Consider the following 17,596-nt stretch of genomic DNA (forward strand, 5'->3'; position numbering starts at 1 on the left):
GTTTTTGACATCCTAATTGCAATAGTATTTTGTTTTCATGTAGCTTTGACTGTGACATGTGCGTTATTAAATTAATGGAAAGGTGGACAGAAGATCGTGAACTTTACGAATGGGACCAAGTTTGTTAAGTAAACATTTGCCAGGATGTCATCATTCATGTTGTATAAATATCACTGTAACGGTTCTTAATACCAAATCGCCTGATAAATGTTCTCCCAAGATTCACTCAGTTCATACAGGATGGAGTTGATGCTTGACATTATTTGTGGCCAACACAATGCATTGATTCAGCAGCTTATTTCATTTTTGGAGGAAACGGTTAAACCTGTTCGGCGCAATGCACCACAGAACAAGAAGAAGGACGTTAGTTCACCATACACTGCACCTAGCACGAGGTCATTGATTGAACGTGCGGAAGGATTACCGAAGGGGGCAATGCGCAAAGGAAGAAAGAAGTTGCTTACTTAGGCTTAGCTCCAGTGAATTGAACTACCTTATTGTGATTATTTTACTTGCTAACGATATGGTTACGGATTTATTTGTCACATTAGAATTACATGATTCTAGGATGAAATTTTTTTGGCTTGACATTAAAATGATACGTTGGTTATGTTACCGTGTAAGGGTCTTTGTTTTCTTGCAGCTTAGATTCCCGGAGTTATCAAAGCTGGATAGTAAAGTAGTCATATTTGTTAATATTGGACTATAGGAACAATAACCATCCACATATATAGTTAAACTAAATATCTTATAATGTACTATAATAAACATCCATGCTAATAGTGAAATTTAACATCCGCTCAAGAATAAGAAATTGTTATTTTTAACTTTGATTCGAAGTCTTAATAAAAATTCAAAAATTTATAGTCACCCCAAGTGTAGAAACAAATAATAAAGAATTTTTTATGTAATGTTTTACATTTTAATAATGTTTATAAAATAATATAAGCATCATAATTGATAATAAATATAATATATGTTCCCTTTTTTGTGAATTTATAACGAGGTAAATTATGTAAATTAACAATAGAATATTAGTTAAAAATATATTTGAAGTTAATACCATAGATATAAGTTTTTATTAAATTAAGATAATTATGTTTCATGTTACTATTAAAAATTAAAGAATACTATGTATTAAACAGGCAAATATTGTAATTTACTAATAACAGGCATATTATGCAAATCATTAAAAAATAAGGAGTATATATGCTAATGCACTTTTAGAACATAATAAAAATGCATTTAAAAAAATAATGACCTTTTATTAATTGAATAATGACCTTTCACGTATGGCTACCATACTATAGTTATGAAAGTTACTGCTGATATGCTTAGCGATTTAGTTATGCCTAATTAGAATGACATGGTGATATGCCTAGGGATTTATTAAAGTCACCTTTGAATGACATCAGGATTAATTTTGTTGTTGCACATGAGAAGAATTTAGTGGTTATGTTACCGTAAAAGACTCTATGGTTTTATTTCTCTTGGAACTTAGATTCCTATGGTTATCAAAGTTGTTTAGTAAAGTAAGCATGTGTGCGCATATTGGAGTAGGCGGTCAATGACCATCCACAGATATAGTTAAACTAAACATCCTATACTTTACTGTAATGAACATCCAGTGTAACTTGGTCACAATTAATCAAAACAAACAAACGCTGCACACAGAAATACTCACGGATACCCATCCATGCTTAGGGTGAAGACCGATACTCCGAAGTAAAAGGAAAACCATGGGATATACTAATTATGCGTTCAATTCATTGGAATAAAATAACGCAAAAGGGTTCACTCGGGTGACATTAACATGTTTCATGTAATCAATCCAATCTTATTCTCTGATCAACTGTATAGAAACTTAAACCCTATATGTTTACCCCATGAAACCAGCCTCATCCACTAATCTTGAAAAAAAAAATGAATGCATTGTATAACAAATCTTAACTTTTGCTAAAGGAGCTTAATAAAGACATGAAGCCACCAACTTGTTCGGGATCAGCCTGGCCTACAACACCACCGAATCTTACATCTTGAGTTGACTCCGGACAAACCACCTGGTTAACAAAACAAAAAGTCAACAGTTAACTTTTCCATAGTACTATACCAAATAAAGATGCTGGGTCGAGGTTGATACACACATTTACCGAGGGGTCATGCTTGTTTTTTCTCCGAGCAGATTTTTTAAATGACTTCTCCAGGGTAGCGCCGAGCCTCTTACTCTTTGGCCGGCCCTTTGTGTTGACCTTCGATGGGGCTTGGATGTCCATCACAACGGCAACGTTCGAACTTGTTGAGCCATTATTGTTGTGGGAGTCCGCCACAGTCTCGGACCTCTTGTTGACACGGTGAGCAGTCAACTTAACTCTTGTTTCTTCTAGAGCAGCATGGAGCAAGGCTGTTTCTTCATCGTCGTTTACAAAATCCTAAGCAATGTTGTAGAAAGTGTGCACATAGTCTCCTGAATGCAACATGAATCTCATCCGACCGACTGACGTCGTGACTACTCTTGACATATGTATGTTTGCGCTTTGTGTTCTTGCTCCAACAAGGGAGAACATATCGATTAGGTACTTTATAAACCTTGTAAGAATGGAAGACTTCAAGACAATGACAGCATAACACTCCTGAACTCTCAAATAGATTACACTCACAATGAACCTCCTGTGTGGATCGATAAAAGTGGACGTCGTACGGAACACAAAGAATACTATCATTCACTAGTTTTTCCTCTTCAACCTTCATGCATACCACTGGCCCCTCTTCAGCAACAACAGAGACCCTACAATTAGCCTTCTTAACAAACTCAATTTGAACATCCCTAAACATGCAGGTAGTGTACTCCTGCTGAAATTGTCTCTCTATAGGTGAGGTCGTTGCACAAGGGATAACCCCCCTCAAGTCTGCTGCATCATCCTCCAGTTTCCTTTGCTCCTTAATTCCAAGCACATTGTCATATTTGTGAACAAATTGGACCAAGCTAGTCCGACTGTGTAAAAAATTTTCGTAGAATGAGTGCATGCTCTCACTCCTTTGCGTGCTTTTCATGGCAGCCCAAAATTCACCCTTGAAGAATATTGGGACCCACATGCATCGATCATCAAAGAGGTCTACATAAAGAAAAATAAACTTCTTAATAAATCATATAAAAACACCTACCAAAAATATTTCAACTAATGAGAAAAAAATAATTGTACACTAACAGACCTGACAGCCATGTGTTGTTATGTAAGTTGTGCTCGTCTATGAATTCATACCAGTTATCCTCAAATGACTTCTCGGTCGAGAGTTCCACACAATATCATTGAACTCATCATACAACTCTCTGTACCGGCGATAACCTCTAAGCTTGTGCGGTAACTTTTTCGTAATGTGCCAGATGCACCACCGGTGGCGTGTATCGGGTAACACATTTTTTATTGCACGAAAAATGGATTTGCATTGATCGGTAATGATCCGCTGTGGAGTAATTCCCATGCACTTGACCCATTGGCGGAAAATTCACTCATAACTTGGGATTTTCTCATTTCCAAGAAGAGCACAACCAAGGATGGTCGACTTACCATGGTGGTTGAGACCGACGAACGACGCAAATGGTAATCAATGCCTACATGCAAAAATAGCGACAAAAAACAAATATCAGTCACGACCAAGCTAGGAAAAAAAAGAATAAAGCTAACCCCATAAAAATAACTCCATACTTGTTTGTGCTGTATGTGCTATCAAGTGACACAACATCTCTATAATATTCGTACGACGCCCTACACCTTGCATCCACCCATACTGCACTCTGAAATTTACACTCATTGTCCAAATTCACCGCGTAGAAGAAGTTTGGATTGATGTCCTTTATTATTATGAAATAGTTCATCATCTCTCTGACATCCACGTTGACATTGCTGGTTCGGAGCTTAGCTGTAATATAGTTTCGTAAATTCTTTTCTGAGTATCCCAGGTTAGATGGGCCCCCAGACTCATTTGCCAAAGCTAGGAAAGTCTTGTTTGGTCGAATCCCAGCCTCATCATTGTCTTCAATCACGCACTTCGCATGCATGGTCAGCTTGCTATACTCATGGTAGTGCACCGCCTTTCTCGCTGAACATGGGTGCGAGTGACTCAACTCCACCTTGAAGAAAAACTAGTCTTGCGTCTCCTTGTCAAACTTCACGTATATCCTTGCCTTGCACCCAGCGGCTGAGATCCTGTTCTTCCGTGTTGACGCTTTGACACGAGACACATGGAACCCATCCCTCTTACAGTGAATAGCTTGGTTAATGGGTTGATTTGTGATCATATCACAGGTTGTCGTCCGTATCTTAGTAGAAAACCCGACTTTCTTTGTGTATGTCACATAGAATTCATGAGCCATTTGCAATTGCTCAAACCGCATTCCAACACATGGTATTTCATCTTCCCGAAGGCCATCGTGATCCAGTACCTAAGTATCAAATTTATTTAAAAAAAATAAAACAAAACCGTTAAAGTTCAAATCAACCATGCGGTTCAAGGCTACCAAAAATAAAACTTGAGACCAAACCTGGTGACCATGATCCATCTCTTCACTTCCAACCTGGGAAAGTTCCAAAAGCGGCATGTCCTATATTCGCAAAATAAATGAACAAAATGTAAAATCACGATGGTTATTGTCCCAAGCATTATAATACAGGATGAAACTAGAATCCAAACCTCGTAACAAATATCCATCTCTTCACTTCCAACCTCAGTAACATCCAATCTTGGCATGGCCTATAATCACGGAAATAAACACCAAAAATCATATTCATGAAAACTATTTAGATAATCCACTAGTAAATGAGATGCACAAAAATCCTTTCCAAACTTCATATATAAGGATACAAAAATATAACTGGACCGCATCATCCTACCCATATTAATTTGGAAAAAAATGCATCGGTATCACCTATTGATGGAAACTATTATATTTAACCTATTATATAAGCATTTTAACTACTAATATCCTCTGTGCTACATCATACTGTGTACCACCGATATAAAAAAGCAGCACATACAACCAACATGCACTTATTTCATTACTGAGTTTGAGAATCCAATGTCACTAAAGTGGCATTTTTAATGCATATGCCATCTATCATGTATACTCATATATATAATATGTATCTAAACATGCATGACTCTTATTATTCTATTTAGCTTACATTTTCGGAAAAAGTCTTAACAATAATAATGCAGTTATTTTTATCTTATTATATTTAACAATATAATAATCTCCTCATCGTTTTATTCTCTAGGCATCAAGCACATCATGGGTGATTACTTCTAAACTAGCCACTTGTCCAGTGTATCAATTAAATTGCTTATACATGCTGGTTTAAATTTGTATATTAATATTCCATGACTCATTAACGCACTCATATCCTCCATGCAAAGATGAACATCTAAATCTTATATAAATAAGCATTCATGGTGTGTTAATCTTTGTGTCCAAAATTTTTCTAAATGAACTCATTTTCTGTTATTTGTTTTAATTAAAGCAATATATTAACCCATAATTCATCTGATTATCATGATTATATGTTGGAAGAGAACCTGCTATTTAACCATTCGTATATGCTTCTTTGGCCATTTGTGGCCTTGTTTTTACATTATAAAATATGATATTTTTTACATAAAATAAACTATTTTGCATAGATACCTAACTCACTCTTTATTAATAGGAATTTTCTAGTTTCATGCAGAAGAACTAGTGCTTCTTTATGCTAGTACATGCACCTACATATTTTATTCATTCCAGGTCAATTTAAGACTAATATGATTCTGCACTATTTTGTTAACTACTTTACTCTAATCTCTGAAGATATTATACCTGCATGCAAAGATAAATATCTAAAACTTATAATAATAAGCATCCATGGTGAACAATTCAATGAACCATTCTCACCTTATTAGGCTGCTGACCGTCGGTGACACAATGTTCTGGAGCTTCTTCCGGTAGTTTTGATGGATTGTGGTCAGGAATGGATGATAGAACATGACACAGAGACTGCACGATCTTACACGCCATTTACGAACTACCACACGGTGATGGACGTATCAAAGGAGAGACACTATTAACTCCTTTATCTTGCACGATGAATAAACCGAATAGACCACAGGTCGGTTGGGCAAGTGAACTTGATGCGGTGCCGTCGGAAGGAGCCACACGCTGGGAATGCGCTTCTGGGCGTTCACCGGTGCGGACCTCGACATCTCCGAGAGTGACTTCTGGTGATAACACACGAGCCAGTAAGAAGATGAGATAGTAACGTCGGCGAGAGGGGTTGGGTTCTTGGTTGTGTCGGCGCCGTTCATAGAGAAATGATCATGGTTTGTGTTTTGGTATAACTGAATCCTAATTTTTTGAACCATTCAAATTAGCAAATCTTCATAATTAATGATTGTAACTATAATTCAGCATTAATTTCAATTAAACCCCCATTGTATGCATTGTATAATAAGAGCATTGGTTCCTCATCCTTTTCCAAATATAAAACCAATTCACATACTAACAACAATCACACCATCTTAGTAAAACCAACTGTAAACCTCATGGCAAATCATCGGTTTACAAATAGTTCTATCCCATTTTATTATACATTTATGCATTAATTGTTTTGTCTTCGTTTATTATTATAAACCCTCCCCCCTCCCCAAAAAATGTTTAATTTGGAATTGCTATTATTATGTATATTAATTATTATCTAAGTAATGAACATAAGTCATTTATATAATTTTTTTATTAAATACTGCTATATCTGTTTAACTCTGTTCCTAATATATATATCCTAATTAAATAGTATGCTATAATATAATTAATTTTTAAAATTATGATATTATACGTGAAAAAAAAGTAGTATATAAGACAAGTTTTATGAGATAAATTTAAACAATAATTTTTTAATTGGTATCAATTATTTTCTACATATCTATACGTATAAACATTCTAGTAACAATATTTCTGAGAAATATGAAGCTTATGTATTTAGATATTGAGAAGTGTGAGACTTATACAATTAGATATATTAAACTATTAATGTATTAATAATTTTAAAATAAAAATAAATTCTACTTTAGAACGTAGAATAATAATTTTTAATTTTTTCATTTTGAAAAATATCGTCAAACACCCGTCTACTAAAATTAATATTCATTTCACGATGTCTCTTCTAAAAATAATTTTCTGCATTTATATTTTGTAATTTTTATAATCAATTTTATTTACTAACATTAGAAATTCAAAATTTAATTCTAATTTTAAAAGAGTACTATAACAAAAAAATTATGTAACTGAATTAAAATAATATTTTACTTTTCAAACCAAACAAACAATATTACTATACAATATGTATTCCTCCATTTTATACCACATTTATTTCTACTCATCCTTTATATATCATACTTAAATGTTATTATCCAAAATTATTAATGAGTATAATAAACTAATTACTCAATAATATTTTTTAAAACACTTACTAATATATTTTATTGTACTTATTAATAATTTTCATAGTATAATAAAAATATAGTATACGAAAAATAGAATAAAATATTGATTATACTAAAAGTATAATAAAAGTATTAACAAGCTCCATAAAAAAATATTATTCAGTCATTATTTTATTATACTCCTTAATATTTGTTATAGTATAATAAATATTTAAATATAAATTTATAGCTAAGTATTTACATTTTAAATATTTTATAGTTTAAATAGAAATATTTGTCTATAGTTATATCATCATAATGCATTAATTATTTATTGATTTTATTAATATGTATTCAAAGCTTCATTAATGTAATACCTTTTCAGATACCGTGTCAATAATATTATAATATTAATAATATAAATGAGTTTCAAAACTCCAAACAATAGAGGAGTGTTGTGACACCCACGTATAGCGATTTAAAAAATAAAACTTTTAACCATGCATCATTTGATATTTTATTTCATTCAACATCCTACATTATAAACTATACACTCTAAAATGTAAATTATACAACCTACTACCCTAAAACGATACATCCTAAAACATAAAACCTAAATCTTACACCGTCAAAATCTAGCCGTGTTTCTCGAATTCTCTACCATAAACCTTTTCTCATAAACCCTAAACTCTAAATTCTGCAACCCAAATTTTCAACCTTGGATCCTTAATCGAAAATTCTCACGATCCAGGGGGGTTGTATCACACTCTCCATCAACTACAAAATTATCAGAAAGTAACTGTGTGCGAGTGAAGATAGTTATGGAGTCCGTCATCGGACTGCTATTTAACTTTCTTCTAACCCTAGAGACTAGAGCCTTTTATCAGCTACATTCGGTCTATCAGTAAGTTCAAATTAGAAGAGACCCTAAACACTGTGCAACCTACGACACATTCACAATCAATCACTGCCCTGCGAATTTCCAACAACACTAACCATTGTCAGAGTCGGACTCTTGACATAAGCTAAATTTTTTTTTTAAATTCTCGCTGTGAGTCTACTAAGTAAGTGTTCTTTGTTCATATACAGCTCTAACGTTGCTGTAAACGGATTTGAATTAGGGTGTTGTTGATGACGTTGACCACCTTATTACATGAAAATAAAATGTCTTTGAAACGTTCTACTGTTATTGTATTATTCCGATTGTATTTCTTTGATGTCTATTCTCAGGTTTAGCGATTTTTATTCCTGAATAAAGTAATAACCCGATACAATTAACAAAAATTTAGCTCATGCCATGATTAGATAATCTTCTTCACTAATATTTTACACATACTCAAATTTTCAAAAATTTTACTGAACAATTAATGATGTAGTTATTACATACTAAGAACATAAAATTCTAGTATTTCTTCATAAAAACACATTTTAAATTTTATGTACATATTAAATTAAACAATCTTTCTACTAACTAACTCATTCTTTTATATTCATTACAATATTATATACCACACGTCTTTTTTGAAAGATTATATCAATACATATTACATAATCTTAAAAAAAATTGCATTGTTTTTAACAAAAATATCTCAACATTTATATTAATACATATTTAATGATATTTACAATAACATTCATAACTAATAAAGAAGATACCTACTTTAAATATATTACAGTCACATAACAGCTTCAACCCCATTATTTTTTCCTACTTAGACCCATCATATTTGTTTCTGATTTGTAACGTCCATATATTATTCAAAACCCATGATTATATCCATGGGGTTTTCATCACTACACACAGTCCTCCAAAATTTTAACTTCCAAGGCCCAGCCGACCATGAATCCATTTCCACCAAAAATAACATATTACATTGCAAAAAAAATTATTTCTATAAACCAAATTAATTAGTGTCTATTAATGACCATCTTAACATCTTTCATTCTGACACAAACTCTGAAAAGAATAAGCCCCATTGACAGCACTACCTGTAATAGCTCAGGCCAAACCATCATGTCTGAGAGACACGTTATTCCCTTCACACCATGACACATGGGCTTTAGCATGTGTTAATGAATCTCTCTTCAGCACCACAGAAATTTCCTTCAAGTTTAAGTTCAAGTTCAATTGACCTTTTTATTGTTAATATTTCAATTTTGAAGAATCAATCTCATATTCTTATATATTAAAATTGTTGAACTGAAGTTATATGAGAACATAAGAGCATAGTAAAATAAATGATGAAGACTTCAATTGAGTATGGAATACATAAGATTGACTTATTATTTTATACATCTTGTGAGGTTGTAATTATCTTCACCTAACTTCTAAGCTATTAATACATCTACCAGTGTCTAAAACCCAACAATGGTGAGAATCTTATGCAATTGGCAACCTTCTCATCAAGGAATGGTTATTAGAGATGTAACATCTCCTATTTTTAAAAATCCAAATATGAATAAATTAATGTAACATCCTTACTATCAAAATGTCACGCTTTTGGCTGGACAAAAACTAATTCAAGATCAAATCAACAAATACAAAATTTATGAATAGTGTCAAAGTTGAATGTTCCTTAAAAATTCAAGCAACAGGTAGGAACATAATCAAGCAAGGATATATATGAATGACAAGATATGATGAAAAAATATCCAAACCACATTCCAAGAAAGAGATTAAGAACTAGAGACTTCAATGCAATTGATAAAGAAAGAGATAATGCCGAGCACGAATAAAGATTATACGTCGAAACGGAACTAATCTCTAGAACTTAGTTTCTAACGTTCCAAAAACCTCGTGATTCGCATTACCTATTACTTCTATTTCGTCTATGATAACCCATTAGTGTTCCCATATACATAAATCATTAATATTAAGTTGGCCAAACTTAATATCATGAAGTATGCAATGGTAAACTAATAGCGTTAATCACCAGACAGTCATGCATATAAAACATAAACTCTTGTTAGAACTAGTTATAAAGCATGACAGATACTTAGAGTATGCAGTAGAATACAGTCAGTCCACTCCCAAGCCTCTACAAGAAGGACTGCTCTGATACCATAATTTATTTATATTTAGATTTTTAAAAATACAGGATGTTACAAGAGAACTAACATGATCTATAACAAAAACTACATAAATAGTATTGGAGATCCAAATAAGCTATCATTTCATCACTCTTCTCTTATAGCTTTGCAGTTTTTGATCCAAAAAATGATCTCTCAATTCACTCCTAAAAATCCAAAAGAACTAAACCAATATATAACCATAGATGTTTCAGTTAATTTTACGTGTAGTATAGGGGGAGTCGAATACGATAGTTGAATCATACATACAATTATATAAGTTGGGTGTCTATTTCGCAGGTGTCCCACTTGATGTGGCCATTTCGCGGGAGCCAGCTGCAAAGTGGTGGCAGAACTGCAGCATACCCAATTCGCATGCGATGAAGGTAAAACGGAGTTTCATTTCGTGGCTGTCGCATGTAAGATGATTCTGACACAAAACTCCCATTTTATATACGCTAAGCCTGAATTGAAAGATAATTCTAATTTGCAGACAATACATTTGAAATGACTATGCAAATTTTAATTTTTTTTTTTTGCGTATTTTAATAAATAATAATTTTTATATATTTATTTAAATAAAAAACTCTTATGAATCAGCCAATACAGTTCTTTGATGAATTTTTTAGTTATATAATTATATTTATGTTTATTAATTATCAAAACACAATCTAAAATAATATAGAACTAAACTAACATTTTCTTTCTCTTCATTTTCTTTCTTTCTCATTTTGTTTCCTCTGGTGAAAAGAAAAAAATGTGCATTAAAATTCTGTGTTGTGTTATTGACCATTTCCATTTCAAAGGCTAAATAAAATAGTAACTATAAAAGAAATATAATAATCCGTTAATGGAAATAAAGTTTAAGTAGACCCCACCGAAAGTCTTCCCCATTTGGCTAAGTAGGATGAGAGGCTCCTCACACCCACAATCCCCTGAGCCATCCGCCGCCTCCTCAAATCAGCATTTTCATTAATTAAGAAAGAAGAAGCAAACAAGAGTACCACACTCACTCAGAGGGTCCGACCCGCATAAGCGATGGGCGCGAGCAGTGACCCGACCCAAGACGGTTCCGACGAGCAGCAAAAGCGTTCGGAGATCTACACCTACGAAGCTCCATGGCACATCTACGCCATGAACTGGAGCGTCCGCCGCGACAAGAAGTACCGCCTCGCCATCGCTTCTTTACTGGAACAGTACCCTAACAAGGTCGAGATCGTCCAGCTCGACGACTCCACCGGCGAGATCCGTTCCGATCCCGCCCTCTCCTTCGAGCACCCCTACCCTCCCACCAAAGCCATCTTCATCCCCGACAAGGACTGCTCCCGCCCCGACCTCCTCGCCACCTCCTCCGACTTCCTCCGCGTCTGGCGCCTCCCTGACTCCACCAACTCCGACGACGCCGCCACCACCACCGCCAACAACAACGGCAACGGCTCCCGCGGCGGTGGCGGTGGGGTTGAGCTTAAGAGTCTCCTGAACGGGAACAAGAACAGCGAGTTCTGCGGGCCGCTGACGTCATTCGATTGGAACGAGGCGGAGCCACGGCGGATCGGGACGTCGAGCATTGACACGACGTGCACGATTTGGGATATTGAGAAGGAGGCTGTGGATACGCAGCTTATTGCGCATGATAAGGAGGTGTATGATATTGCCTGGGGTGGTGTTGGGGTTTTCGCTTCCGTTTCTGCTGATGGTTCTGTTAGGGTTTTTGATCTTCGCGATAAGGAGCATTCCACCATTATTTACGAGAGCTCTGAGCCTGATACTCCTTTGGTTCGCCTCGGCTGGAACAAGCAGGATCCTAGGTTCGTCTCTTTCTTAACATTTTAACCTAATTCTTGATATCAGTACTCTCAATTTCAACATTCAATATGATAAAGACTGATATGGGTTGCATATCCCTAATTGTTCATTCACTTGAGCTACGTGCATTTTGATTGGAATTTATAATATGCACATATTTTGTGGCTTTTAGTTTTGTTTTGAATGGTGGATATAATATTGTGTGTGCTGTTCACCAAATTGTTGTTTAAGCTGAGAGAAATATTAGGGGCCAACACTTTTTATTATGTGCTGTTCACCAATTGTTATTTAAGCATATGCCCTAATTGATTCAGTTGAGATACACATTTTGTTTTGTTGTGGGAAGAAGAGGAAAAGGGGGTGGGGGGATTAACTTCGTGATTGGAATTTATGATATGCACATGGAGACTCAGCTGTAGTGTGAAATTGAAAATTGAGAACCGTTTCATGATTTTTGACATGTTTAACTAAATTACTATCTGATAATATTTAACTATCAATTGCACACGAAAACAATTGACCGGGAGTTTCCACCTATTTTCTGGCTTTTAGTTTTGTTTTGAATGGTGGATATAATATCATGTGTGTTGTTCAACAAATTGTTGTTCAAGTGATAGCATAACTGAAAATAGGACCGTGTTTTTATGTTTACGGTTTATAATTTAGAGTTCAGGGTTAATGTTTATGATTTATGATCTAGAATTAAAGATAAACAAAATCATTTTAAAAAAAAGTTGACTTCCTAACATTACTCTAACTAAAAATAGGACCGTCTTCTTATGCCCCTTAAAACTCATTGAACTCAAACATCTGCTAGGTACATGGCTACCATCATAATGGATAGTGCCAAGGTTGTGGTGCTTGATATTCGTTTTCCGACGCTTCCAGTTGTCGAGTTGCAGAGGCACCAGGCAAGTGTGAATGCCATTGCTTGGGCGCCACATAGTTCTTGCCATATCTGTACAGCTGGGGATGACTCACAGGCTTTGATTTGGGACCTTTCTTCGATGGGTCAGCCTGTGGAGGGTGGTTTGGACCCGATTCTTGCGTACACGGCTGGTGCAGAGATTGAGCAGCTTCAGTGGTCATCTTCTCAGCCAGATTGGGTTGCCATTGCTTTCTCCACCAAGCTTCAGATTCTGAGGGTTTGATTGTTTTGTTTTCTCACTCACAGTTCACCGAAGGTGGAGATTTCAGAATGTTGTTAGATGGGTACATATTCTTGTCAAACTGAGGGTATTTTTGTCTCTAGTTATTTGGTACTTCTGTGAACCCTGTCCAGTATTCGTTTCAAAGAGACTTTTATTTTGTTTTTGTTCTGTAGATGTGAAAACAAAATTGGGGATATTTAGAGTTAAAAACGTGCTCCTAGAGTCCACAAGGTGGTCTATTGTTTTTAAAACATTAACCCAAATGAGTAGCTCCAAAGGTGCAGGCTTTAGAGCTAAGATAGTTGAAATTTAGTGCAAAGTATTAGTCTGTTTTCGGTATTTTAGTTTTAATTGTCAAATTCTTATCCTTGGAGACATGGACCCTGTTTTTCTGGTTCTGGAAAACCAAAAACCCCATTGTTATGTAAATGATTCATCTTTAATTCTATGTAACTCAATGGTAAGGTTTGTCTTTGATGATCGGTGTTGGAATTCGATGACTCTGTTTATGCTTAAGCTGCTTGGTTTTGGTTTGTCTTGCTGGATGTGTGCTTCAGTTTAAGTGTAAGATGATGCAAGTGGTTTAATGGTCTCACTGGAAACATAATACATGATAGGTTTAATAGCATCGTTTGATCTATGTAGCTGACTCCGCCTAATGAGATAAGGCTTTGTTATTGTTGTTGTATGATGGCGTAATGAAGTTGAGAGTGGGGGCTTTGTGGTGTCTGGGAGAAACATATATAGACTTTCCCTTTTCTCCTAGAATGATATATGTATGTGTTTATGTTGTGGGATTCATGGAGAAAAGGAGAGGAAAGGGAAGGGATTGAAAAGTAATAGACTCAACTCAGAATGTTTTATGCATGATTTTTGTTTCTTGAACATCTTTTATTCTTGGTATTGATAATTATTATTTTTTTTTGGTGACGCCATAGTTTTTGGTGACGGTATTGATAGTTAATTAGTTATTGATAAGAGATGAAAGATAAAATATTAGTCTTTTATATTAAAAATGTATACGAAGTGTGTATAAAAATTGGTACAAATATTATTCTCTATCCTATTTTATTCATTAAATAATTTCCTCAAGGCTTGAACCAACCAGGTGTTCTATACTGGGATCGTTACCAAGACAATATAACCAAATGCACTAAACGGTACACTTAACTAATGTGATATCAAGTTGTTCAGTCCTAAAGCTATGAAGCAATTGGAAAGATGTAATCTGGAATCCTTTGATGGTATGCATCAAACGTTTTATTGAGACTCTGATATAAACTGGTATGATCAAGGAGTTCGGACCAATATACCATTCAACAAAACCCTAATCAGAAACAGGTAAAATACATTATCATTTTGGTTTCAAAAATCTAATTTAAAAATAAAATAACCCTTTTGATCTTCTAAAGATGGCCTTATTATTCCAAAAAAGATTCTAGTAATATTCTCCCTTTATTCTATTATTCTCTGAGAGATACAGCAGGATCAGGAAATGTATCATTGAAATTGATAATAATTGATGACTAGGAACTCCAGAAAATTCCAATATTCTTTGACCATTGTAATTATTGGAGATCATCTCTTAATGTTCTCCACAAACTAAGACTGGTTAGCAATTTTTAAATGCCGAATGCCTTATCCAAAGGATACATTGGTGGATCTTTTCTTGTCCACGCAGTATAGATGAGTGATACCTACCAATTGCGCAAGTTGCTTAGGAATTAAGTATTTTATCTCCTGAAAATGGCACTTATTTGACCGGCAAACCAATTCAACATGACATCTGCTTCATTGATTTTATCTATACTGCAAGTAGCTGATCTCTACTTCATTCTAACCAATTTTCAGCAGGGAGATCTTTTTGATCTTGCTAACAACTTCTGCTACCCGAAGGAATAGAAAGTTTCATCTGACTTATATACTGTTGTCTTCATTGTTTCCTTTATCCAATGCACCACCCTATCAAGAATTTGTGAACTTTTGGAATGATCTTATATAAACACCCAATCATACTAAAGTCGGTGATCTTTCATTTCCACTATGGAATCAAAGTGATCCATATTTTATTAATTTCCTTGGTAGTCTTCATCATATTCTGTTGTTAAAGATTAATAATTTAATCAAATTATTACTTTATTGTTATTTAAAAAATTATCCAAATTCTTAAAAACTGTTAACATTTTTAAATCAATTACTTTATGTAGAGTAGCGTTATTAGACAAAAGAATCTAATGGAATGACTAATTTGTCTAGCGAAAGTAGAATACTAGAGATTGTTTGGGAATTAAAATTTATTAAAAACTTAAGTATGTGACTGGTCTGGTGCATTTAAATATGTACCACTTGAGCCTACCACTTTTTGTTCTATTAAACCACCACTTTTTTTTTTTTTTTTCCGCACTGTTTCACATTACATGGCAACCCATGGTATTGTCATCGCTAAAGTAATCCTCTGCTCTCACCCTTGGTCTCTCCAATGGTGGCTGAAATCTTGGCTCTTGAAAGTGGCAAGATTCTTCTTCATCATCATCAGGGTATGAAGCAGCTACATAATAATATGGCTGCGCTATGTAACAAAATTTCCGAGGATGAGTTTTCACATGCCTATATAAATTCATGTTTGGATAAACCTTAACATGATGCAAATCTTGATTATTAGAAGCGGTTATGGTAGACATGTTAGGATCCTTGTCACCTTTTCCATCCTCAACTACTTCTATGGTATCTTTGTTTGTTTTCTCAATTCTAATGTCACAATCATTGTTAGCGCTTTCTTTTTCTTTCTCTCTTGTTGCTATTGCTGTTGTTGTGTCCTTCTTTTCTTCTTTAAGTTCCTCATAGCTACTGAGTGCTGCATGTTTTCCAGCTTTTTGAAGCTTTTTGATCAAATCTTTTGGATTCAAGTTTCCTAAAACTGTTACTTTGGGATGAAATGGGTCTATATCTGTTTTCACAACACCTGCCATACCATAGTGATCTATATACCCTTTAGTAGCAGAAAAAGATCTTGGATTATAGATTTAATTTTGATGCAATTTTTTTTAGGGTATTTCATAACCCAACAAGCAATGATTAATCTGCTGCCGATATGAGCACATAAGGCAGGATTCGAACAACTACATTTGTTTAAGCGGACGAGTGAACTGACTACCTACTATTGTCTCCCTAACCTTACAGTTATTGATATATGATTTAACTTTATTGTTGTTAGTTTTTCCTTAATGACAATATATAGATTAAATTCTTGTATTATTATTATTATCATTACCTTCCATGCTTCCTAAAACCTTATTAATCTTCTTCTTACATCCTTCGCAGCAGTTGGTAGACACCTTCAATTCGATCTTCTGGAACGAATTCAATGCAAATTGATTTCAGTTTAATCGTTCTGACCCAACAACAACAATAGTTAAGTCTTGTCTCACTAAATATGATTGACTGTATTGTTGAATATCGATGGTTACATCAACGGTTTAAGCTAATTAAGGTATGCAAAGGATAATTAAAAGCAAGAAAGGAAAATGATGAAATAAAAAGCTTTCAAGTTAAAGAGAGCAGAATGAAGGACCTTTAAGACCACATCCTTTGACATGCCTTTCGTGAGTTAAGTACTTGGAAGCTAAAGGTCGTGTGAAGTGTGAACTTATAAAATATTAAAAATTGGAACAGATATTCTGACAGATAACGTTGGACTCATGGGGCTATTTATAAGCAACAAAATCTAACAAATTCCACCAAACGTTGTATGCTTTTTCAATCTCTTTTAACAAGTAAGAGTTTTTTTTTGGGTTTATTTAATTTTTGGATAGATTTTTTATTTGTTTTTAATTTTGAAAATTACTAAGGATTAAATTTTTGACTATTTGGATATAAAATTCTAATATCATGTCATAAAATTACTCATCTCACAAATTTAAACTAATAGAGAAAAGCAACATAAATAGTTATATCTCTAATATTTTCAATATGTTTTTATCAAATACTAGCTAAGCATTGATAAACCATACATGAAAAATTTTATTTATTTATTTTTCTTCCTGATTGTTTAATTGATGATAAATATCTCTAAAGTGCATCCCCACTTTGGAGAAGTTATATTTCATTTCATGTACTTATATTCT

At 34.2% G+C, this 17,596-nt stretch overlaps 3 protein-coding genes and 1 long non-coding RNA gene across 8 annotated transcripts; 2 read left to right on the plus strand and 2 right to left on the minus strand.

Annotated features, from left to right (window-relative positions):
• Positions 1-1,946: 1,946 nt before the first annotated feature.
• Positions 1,947-4,057, minus strand: LOC112757510 (protein FAR1-RELATED SEQUENCE 5-like). Its single transcript, XM_025806082.1, has 6 exons — positions 3,805-4,057; positions 3,567-3,610; positions 3,261-3,483; positions 2,587-3,113; positions 2,151-2,429; positions 1,947-2,060 (listed from the first exon to the last, which is right to left on the minus strand). Exons 1-6 carry the CDS (start codon positions 4,055-4,057, stop codon positions 1,947-1,949), a joined length of 1,440 nt encoding a protein of 479 aa, XP_025661867.1.
• Positions 4,058-11,260: 7,203 nt separating this feature from the next.
• LOC112754932 (WD repeat-containing protein LWD1) lies at positions 11,261-13,949 on the plus strand. The gene is made up of 2 exons (XM_025802761.3): positions 11,261-12,323; positions 13,139-13,949. Exons 1-2 carry the CDS (start codon positions 11,554-11,556, stop codon positions 13,470-13,472), a joined length of 1,104 nt encoding a protein of 367 aa, XP_025658546.1. The 5' UTR covers positions 11,261-11,553; the 3' UTR covers positions 13,473-13,949.
• Positions 13,950-15,748: 1,799 nt separating this feature from the next.
• LOC112754933 (uncharacterized) lies at positions 15,749-17,171 on the minus strand. Of its 4 annotated transcripts, none has more exons than XM_025802763.3 (3): positions 17,044-17,171; positions 16,744-16,822; positions 15,749-16,434 (listed from the first exon to the last, which is right to left on the minus strand). In XM_025802763.3, exons 1-3 carry the CDS (start codon positions 17,065-17,067, stop codon positions 15,881-15,883), a joined length of 657 nt encoding a protein of 218 aa, XP_025658548.1. In that variant the 5' UTR covers positions 17,068-17,171; the 3' UTR covers positions 15,749-15,880. The 4 variants fall into 4 exon arrangements, with proteins under 4 accessions (XP_025658548.1, XP_025658547.1, XP_072077282.1 ...); XM_025802762.3 differs by having other exon boundaries at positions 15,749-16,452; XM_072221181.1 differs by having other exon boundaries at positions 16,744-16,819; positions 17,044-17,136.
• LOC140180377 (uncharacterized) lies at positions 15,867-17,214 on the plus strand. Of its 2 annotated transcripts, none has more exons than XR_011874544.1 (2): positions 15,867-16,009; positions 16,794-17,214. It is a non-coding gene; the product is annotated as an uncharacterized lncRNA (long non-coding RNA). The 2 variants fall into 2 exon arrangements; XR_011874545.1 differs by lacking the exon at positions 16,794-17,214 and adding an exon at positions 16,521-16,747 and having other exon boundaries at positions 15,879-16,009.
• The last annotated feature ends 382 nt before the right edge of the window (positions 17,215-17,596 follow it).

Source organism: Arachis hypogaea, chromosome 16 (genome assembly GCF_003086295.3).
Source record: "Arachis hypogaea cultivar Tifrunner chromosome 16, arahy.Tifrunner.gnm2.J5K5, whole genome shotgun sequence".
NCBI classification, from domain to species: domain Eukaryota; kingdom Viridiplantae; phylum Streptophyta; class Magnoliopsida; order Fabales; family Fabaceae; genus Arachis; species Arachis hypogaea.